The sequence below is a fragment of the Ammodytes marinus genome (genome assembly GCF_949987685.1).
Source record: "Ammodytes marinus genome assembly, chromosome: 22".
NCBI classification, from domain to species: domain Eukaryota; kingdom Metazoa; phylum Chordata; class Actinopteri; order Uranoscopiformes; family Ammodytidae; genus Ammodytes; species Ammodytes marinus.
The window spans coordinates 5,810,113-5,818,695 of NC_137226.1; the positions used below are offsets into that span (position 1 = coordinate 5,810,113).

At 42.0% G+C, this 8,583-nt stretch overlaps 1 protein-coding gene across 1 annotated transcript; it reads right to left on the reverse strand.

Annotated features, from left to right (window-relative positions):
• Positions 1 to 1,176: 1,176 nt before the first annotated feature.
• fam180a (family with sequence similarity 180 member A) lies at positions 1,177 to 8,372 on the reverse strand. The gene is made up of 3 exons (XM_080051526.1): positions 8,291 to 8,372; positions 2,341 to 2,438; positions 1,177 to 1,688 (listed from the first exon to the last, which is right to left on the reverse strand). Exons 1-3 carry the CDS (start codon positions 8,364 to 8,366, stop codon positions 1,359 to 1,361), a joined length of 504 nt encoding a protein of 167 aa, XP_079907652.1. The 5' UTR covers positions 8,367 to 8,372; the 3' UTR covers positions 1,177 to 1,358.
• Positions 8,373 to 8,583: the final 211 nt, after the last annotated feature.

Below are 8,583 nucleotides of genomic sequence, written 5' to 3' on the forward strand. Positions count from 1 at the left end.
GATTTTTGCATAGTTTCCATTTGTTTTAAAAGAAGAATATTCAGAAAAGTCATCATAAAAATCTATTGGTTGATTACAATACTCCTACTGTTTGCGAGTATTCAACTGAAGAGATGCATTTTCCTGTAATCAGTAACCCAAGTTATGAGTGCAAACGTGTGGTGGCACGCTGTAGCGCATGGGACACAGTTGATTGATGAGGCCATTCTGTGGCTCGTGCAAAAACAGGGAGCGCATATGCTTTGCTGGCTTTATTTAACTTTCACATTAAAAACAAATAAGTAGGATCAAACATAATACATTACAGTTAGAATCAGATGGGAGGGGAACACGACCGCATGGGGAGGAGCTGGGGGGGGGTGGGAGAGACACAATTGATGAAGCACTTAAACCGGTGTGTTATAATGGCCCAATGGTTGGGTTGTGATATCCCCCAAGTTAATTTCTTGTTGCAGGTCATATCCCCCTCTCTGTCTCTCTCCCATTGTTTCCCGTCTTCGGCAAATAAAGGCAAAAAGCCCAAAAGAAAAGTAATTAAATCGAGTTATCTACAAGCGCCTGTACTTCACATAAAAGACACATGTTGTGATACTATCTTGAATAGTTTATCTATGATTAAATCCTCTTTTTGGAAAGGAACATGTTTTTCACTATCATTAACTAAAGGATGTGATCTTTAATTTTTTAGATGTCCGATAGTGTATGTGGTGTTGTGGTCTCACAAAGAGGGAATGTATTTATTTTATTAACAGGGAACCAGCTGAGGTTCTGCTGTGACAACAAGGTGTTTGCATACAGTATATGAATGATAATATTTGGACTGCTTGACTTGTGTGTTCACTTTTTTTTTTGACATGGGACACACTTTCCTATGAAGGTGTGTTGAAGCGTTGAAACATTCAAAACAGAATCTTTGGATTTTGGCACAAACGCCAAATACACATTTTGTGCTGCTGGTAGACGCCATTGTCTCACAAAGCATTGTTTTTCTGTAGAAACATAGCTGTGCAACAGGGCAGCCGCCATAGTACATAGATATGTAGATAGAAAAAAGGCTCATTCTAAGGTAATACGAAAACACGTTTATTTTACAGATTAAAACATACCCATGAATATTATATTCCATGTCTACCAAGTCTTTTCTGCAAGAGCTAATTCACTTTACACACTGCACCTTTAACATAATATTCCACTTACTATTATTCACAGTATACACATTTGAAAGAACAATGTTTGTGAGCATGTGAGTGAATTGTCACACTCTGACATCTTATGGAATAACAAGCAAAAATATTATGCTATAACAATTATGAACTTGTATGTAGGGTCTCTATATAACTGGGACAGCCGCAACTCTCTCAGGAGGGCTTGAGGTCCTTTTGAACGGCTCTGAACAGCTGTAGGACGGCCTCAGTCCACGCTTCTCTCTGGTGCTGGTTGCTGATGTGAGCCAGGGTCTGCGTGGTGTACACTAAGGTCAGCACCGTCTTCTCAAAGTCCTGCAGGCTGAGACGCTGGCGGCGCCCGGCGAGCTCCGCTGTCAGGCGACGAATGTCTGAGAGCCTCTTGGGCAGGATGTCCTCGCAGATGACTTCCAGCTTCTCCACTCGCCGGAGGGAGGCCAGCTCAGCATCTGGGATCAGCATGCCGTCTTCCCCATCCTGGATCTGCATTCCATCCAGCAGGATCTTTAAAGAGACACACACACACACACACACACACACACACACACACACACACACACACACACACACACACATCCACCAAGAAGAAAAACATTCAAGTCATGTCTCTACACCCATTGAAATGCCCTTATGTACACTTTCAATGCCTTCAGTTAACTGCATATTGCACATATTGTAAATAAGGTTCCTCGTATGGCACATTTCAGTTTATTTCTTTTTGATTTGCTTTACCTTTTACACTATTTAGAATGTATTTATTGTATATTACTTATTTCATCTTATCTTATTTTATACTTTTGTACTTATTGCACCATGGGTCAGAGAGAAACGTACTTTGGATTCCTCTGTATGTCGGGCACAAAATGAAGATATTGAAAATAAAGCGACTTTGACTACTTAGAACTGCTGGTAGTAAAGGTTCTACGTAGCCGAATACACTACTGTACCAATCCTCCAAATAAGCTATTTATTGACCTTTGACACATGAGAAGATTTCTAAAAATGTTCCTTGCACTTCCAGGACTATTTTTGGTAAACACATACTTGTTGATTCTGCTTATGATTAGGAGGACAGCAGCAGAACACACTGTTCTATTTATTTTGACTCGGATGGAGCACAAATGTGTGAACGATCACGCGATCATTCTAAACTGACCTCAAATAGCAGGTTGACGTCCTCCACAGAACGCTGGAAGGTGGGGTTGATCAGCGTGTACGTCTCACGCTTTATCCTATATGCATACGGATAGAGAGCTGGAACACACATGAGAACAGGAAATTGGATTAGAGGATCCCTCTCACATTGGGGGGTAAATTCGGCACGGCATGATCCGACGAGGCATTCGTTCATTCATTCATGTGGGTGGGTGGGCCGGAGGGTTGAGCAAAACACAGATACATTACTGCTCAAATATTATGCAGGTCAGATAGAACCTGGCTCCTGCCGTGCTCGGGGGTAATTGGTCTTCGACCCGAGCCACAGATGCTCCTGTGTTTACAAGTAGCAGCGGCCGGTTGCACCCAGGGGTTAGATTGGGCCCTCGCTAAGGGGGCAGGTGGTGCTAACCTCATTTGGTCAGATCTCAAAGTGTCAAGTCTGTATGTGTGGCGGACCAGGAACCCCCTCATTAGAGGTGTCCAGATTTAATGGCTGAAATGAAACACCTTCTCCTCAGATTGTGAAAACACATCTCTATGATAAAATACCATGAAATCTATATTCGACTGGAGGTGATAACCTGAGGCTATTCCACACTTTACTGAGTGTATTTTTTTTGTTATGTACTTATTTGTAAGCATTGCTGAGCATTCACTACATTGATCAACACGCTAGGGAGTCTAGTTCTCTTTAAGACAAACAAGAGAGTAGATGAAGAGGAGTAATGAATGGTGAAATACTGTATGATAAACTGTTGATTTTACATTCTCTGGTTAAATGATTTAGCGTCTGAAATAACATATCACATTGTAGCAAGTGATTCGCCAAAGACTAAATTCTTCACATATTTGTGCCAGACATAAGCTTCTACAATTGAAGGTCTTACACTGCCTTCAGTTATCAAAGTTATCATAATATTTTTTAGTCCAAATCTTTATTGGACGTCTATATTTGATACATTTTGCAACAATAAGCTCGGTTAGGTTTTGTATAGGCTTCTATTGTAAACTTCATTCTAAAAAGCAAAAGTAAGGGCACATTCTCCAGATTCTCAAGGACATATCTGTGTCCAAGGAATAAATCATGAACTAGCTAGCTTGACCTTACAACAGAATATTTGCGTTCAGATATTTGAACAACAGCCCTGCACGATAGTGTGCAGACAATCCCAATGGTTATCCAAAGTGGTTGGAAGGTCAGGCCAAAACAACACTGTAATATAAAGGAGGAGAGAAGAATGCAAAGGGTCACACAAGGATGCAGAGTAATCTCCTCCACATTTCCCCTCATCCCTACTGTTTATAATATGACTACCGTTGCTGCCAAGACTTTTTGGAATGAGTTCATATCAGCGAGAAACTCCAAGATCAATTTGATGACACACCCTAAGGAGATTGAAATAATAAAGCGAAGTAGATTAGAACTGAACGGGGATTTCCAGCAAAATGAAGTTAGTTAAAATTTTGCTCTCCTTTTTTCCACAGCTCCACATACACACCGTATCATACACACTCTGTGCTCGGCTCAGTGTGTAAGCCAACACACAGATCACACACACTGATCTTAATGAGGTGTACAGTATAAACACTGGCCGCTTTCGTCTGAGGTCGGATCCAATTGCCCCCCCCCCCCCCTCCCACCCTCCCTACAGAGGCATCTATGGTGCGCTGCCTGGCCAATTCTTCACTAATGATCAGCCCCGCTGCCCCACAGCACAGGTACATTTAGCTTTATAGCATTTGTTTTGCCAGCAGAAGCCATATGCACCGGCTGATCTCACCGTGTACCTGCTTTTTATGCTTCGGTGACTGCCAGCTCCAGATTTGTTTTCACAATCCAGGGACCGTTCCAAATGTATATACAAACTGTGAGATTCATGTTCCCAGTGTTAGACATAATAAAACCCACCCAATGTTGTGCAACAAAAATGTAATTCGGTTTAAAAAAATATTTTCTGTAAATTTGATTTACATAATGTATTTTATGATTGGCAAGAATGACTTGTAATGGCACATAACGTCTTCAAATGTAAGGAGATTGACAGAGATCCAAATAAATAAATGCACATTTAATGCTGAAGTCAGTGGGGAATGCTTGTTGATAGAAATTAGAGATTTTGTCAACAAGTGTTCTCCAGAATGCCTGACTCCAACTTTAAAGTGTAATTGTAAAATGTAAATGCCTTCCTTAATCTGTTTTAAATCGCCCCCAAACACCAAGGGACAGCTTCTTGCAGCAACTGCGTGCCTCATCGCAAGTGGTGGTAGGTGTAAAATTTACATCCCTCATTGAGTTGAGTGACTCCCGAATGCACGATCAGCATTGGAAGAGGAATGCATAGTCAATCATTTTAGATACTAAAGACAGACTCCAGCTTGAGCGGGGCTGTGTCAACTTAAACAAAACAACCCCCAGGGGGGAAAGTGTGCTACATTATAGCAAGGGTTATACGTGACTAAAAGGATGAGGGAGCTGCAGCAGCAGGGAAATGAAAGCTTAGAGGGCAACCACATGCCGATTTCCATTTGAAAATGAATAATATGTTACTTGAGATGAGAAGTTGTCTACTACCTTTCCATGCCATTGTTTAGTGTAATGTGTGTGTTTTATGTTTCAAGCAGCGGAAGAGCGAAGTTTGGTATACACATGTTGGTTGGTGATGCAAATAGACAGAGAAAAATTCCCTGTGTTTTTTTTTTTGTTTTTTTTTGGCATTTTTATGCTTTATTGACAGTGCAGAGAGACAGAGGTGAAATTGGGCAGAGAGGGGAGTGACATGCAGAGAACGACCGCGGGCGGGAATCGAACCCGGGTCTGCTGCTGGGGGGGGGGGGGGGGGGACGACGACGACGACGCCCTACCAACTGAGCTAAGGGCGCTCCAAAAAAAAATCCTGTGTTTGACATTTAAAAAGCAGCAAACAAGACAATGAAAAGACATTCATGTGGAACTTTTCGAAACTGCTCAGTAAAGCAGGTGTAGAAGACGCAAAAGGAGATAAAATATGGGGGTTCAGCGACAAGTTAGGCAAAGTATAATAACAAGAAAAGGCTTACCAACAAACTTAGGTTAAAACATTGACGCTATGCAGCACAGCAGGTGACATTGCAGGGAGCTGAGGAACAGTGTTACATATTGAAGGAGCTGATGAGGGGGTGGAATCTGGTGAACAGCCAGGTTAGATTAGGTGATGATAAAGACAGGGAGGGGAATCGAAGGCTCTGGAAGCAATTAAACCTCCAATAAAACCCAAATAAATTCATTCCAATGAAATAACTGCAATTAATGGAGCCACATGGAGGCCAAGTATATCTGTAGTTACTGCTTCTCGTTAACTGCAACTCTGGTGAACTCAAATTCACCAATTGTGAACCTTGACAGTTCTGATGTTTGAGAAAACAGAGAGAGCGAAATAGCCAAAATGGAGGAAGCTCTTGTGGCTCTTTAACTATGTTGCACCATCCCCTGTTATCTAACCTTCTTTTGTTATGGTATGGTTCAAAAGAGGAATGCTTAGCAAACTGCAAGGAGACAGGGGTAGACTTTATAACCACATCTTTGAATGAACTCCTTACCAGGACAAAAGCTAACTTTCTTTAACAGCGTTAAATAACTCAGTAACTTCAGTTATTCTTTATTGAAAAAAACTGTGTTCAACGCCGTGGTGTACGGCACAGTACAGAGAAAGTAAAAAGCTTTCAGCTAAAATAGCTGGCTATGGTGAAAGTGGTAAGCTCACTAACTACAGTAGTTGACCAACTAGCTGGGCCAGAGTTATCACGCCATCACTGTGCGTATTAAACGGATCGAATTTTGGACATTCGGATGCGATAATTACGGTGTGACATGACATCATGAATGCACATTAGGCAGAACCAACTTATATTGAGATAGTCACCAGTGTAAGTCTTTAATCTTTTACAATATGCTTATAAAGGATTAGGTATTTTACTATAGCCTGATGCAAGACATTCAAACACTGTGCAACTCTCATCCTGTTGAAAACATGTTGAACGTCTTACGTAGATGGTCCCCCCACCCTTTCCTCTGTTACTCATTCTGATCCATTTCATAACCCCCCCCCCCCCCCCTCCTCCAGTGCTCCAAACCATCAGTGTTTGGACGGGCAGGCTTCCCCCAATGTCATTATGCACAGGCAGCCAGGCAGGCAGGGAACTTGTAATCTCCCTCTAACTGCTTGCAAAGAGATGAGGGAACAACAAAGATCCATTAATTAGCGGGGCTAAATGGTATTCCTGGCTGGAGGGATGTCTGGATGCGAGCGAGAAGAGAGAGAGAGAGAGAGAGAGAGAGAGAGAGAGAGAGAGAGAGAGAGAGAGAGAGATAGAGAGAGAGAGAGAGAGAGAATAAAACAAACAAAAACAATAATACAAAATGGAGGTCTGGATCTCTTTGGCTTACGGTAAAAAAAGGGCGTAAAAAGGACACAGGAAATTATTTTTCTACCGCAATAGCCACTCCCTCTGATTAGCATTTCAATTCACCTCTTAATGATGCTGCTGTTTCCCGGCAAGTCAAAAACAGAAGACCATTTACAAGACATTTCCCATCGACACTCCCACCGTGAGACAAATGTATGAGAGGCTATAGCTGCAAATAAAGTCACGTCCTTGCCGGGAAGATAAGATAGGACGTGACACAGTGGATATTAGTATACTGAGATGGCTGGGTCTGACTTTCCCGCCCACCAAAAACTGTACTTCATAATGACTCAGGGGGGGTCATAGGCTTTACGTAAGCTAGAACACACAACTTTTGAGGTTTTACATTGTACCAGGATTATTATTTAAAAAACAATCGGTAACACTTTACAATAAGGGTCACAAAAAGTGAGTAGTAACTGAGGAACAAATGGTAAGTTAATGAGTACTATAGGTACTGGTGAACAGACTGGGAGATACTGCATTAATGAAGCATTAGGTAATGGGGAGTTAATGAGTAGGTACTGGTAGGTACTGAGTAGGTACTGAGTAGTCAGGGATCACTTGTAGGATTAACACCCTCAGTGTTACAGAAGCTATTAGCATTTTAAAGACAATTGTTGTGGTTTTGATGCCCACAAGATGACTGTTTTGATTCAGTCTCACAGCTCTAGTGCCAGCCAATGCAGGCAGCTGTTTTCAGTTAGAAAAAAAAATCGAGCATGGCAGGTGAACATAGTGGAACATTTAGCAGCTAAAAGAACCAGATAAAAGTTGAAAGAAGAGTGAATGTTGGGCGTACGTTCATCTTGCCAAAAACACAAAGTTTACATGAAGGGGCTAACATGGCCAACTCCTTAGCTGCCTGTTTGTTTTATTTGGTAAGTGTTTTGCAGCGTGTGCTTTATAAGCTGTTAAAATGTCAATGCTGTGTTTGCAGCTTGTTCCGTTGGCAAATCTAAACACTAAAATACATGAACACATACAATTTAACAACTTTCCCCCCACCTGACTTTGATTTCTGGCAGGGGGGGGGGGGGGCTCAGAGAAAACAGGTTTGCTGTAAAAGTTTGAACTGGACATATGTTTTTCAGTGGCTTGAAAAACAATCTATAGAAATTTTAATAATCGCATTATTTGTATCTCTCCTCCTTGTCGCTGGTTTGAGCATCATGTGGTCATGCAAATATTTTGAGCTATGTGAGTCTTGAGAGAGGAATTTCCCCCCAGTGATCGGATCCAGTAACAACAGGCCAGGCATTTTTCTCAGGAAAAGTAATCTCGTGGAGTCCTACCGCAATGTCGCAACGATAATGATTTTGTCAGGAGAAATAACACCATTCTTTGCACAGACAAACCAACACTGAATACATTTTTTGTTTTTCCTATTGTGCATCTTTCAGGTGAGGATTGTAACAATTTAACATGATATTGACATTGTGGCATTTGAAAAGATAACAGAGCTGTATAATGTATGACTGGAGGAGGAGGTTAGTCAGCCTTACCTTTCCTGTGGTGCTGAGTGGCCGCCAGGTAGATGGACAGGTAAACAGCGATGAGTGGAGCCCACCACTGCGTCATGTTGAATATCCTCACTCACACAGATCTGCTCTACACAGCACACAACTCACATTTCTCTGTCGCCTCCTCCCTCCATCCCTCCCTCCATCCATCCTCTATACTTTTTTCTTTTCTTTTTTTTTAAGTGTGTGTGTGTGTGTTCTCAACCCCGGGCCAGGACGTCTGGGCTCTCATCTGGAAATCATCAGCATTTTGGGTAGCGCCCGGGCCCCTTGGC

Excerpts from the sequence above, each read along its gene's own strand:
- fam180a (XM_080051526.1), bottom strand. The coding sequence starts at position 8,366 with ATGACGCAGTGGTGGGCTCCACTCATCGCTGTTTACCTGTCCATCTAC. Across the intron at positions 2,439-8,290 it reads CACTCAGCACCACAGGAAAG|CTCTCTATCCGTATGCATAT; the intron begins GTAAGGCTGACT and ends TGTGTGTTCCAG. Across the intron at positions 1,689-2,340 it reads ACGTCAACCTGCTATTTGAG|ATCCTGCTGGATGGAATGCA; the intron begins GTCAGTTTAGAA and ends GTCTCTTTAAAG.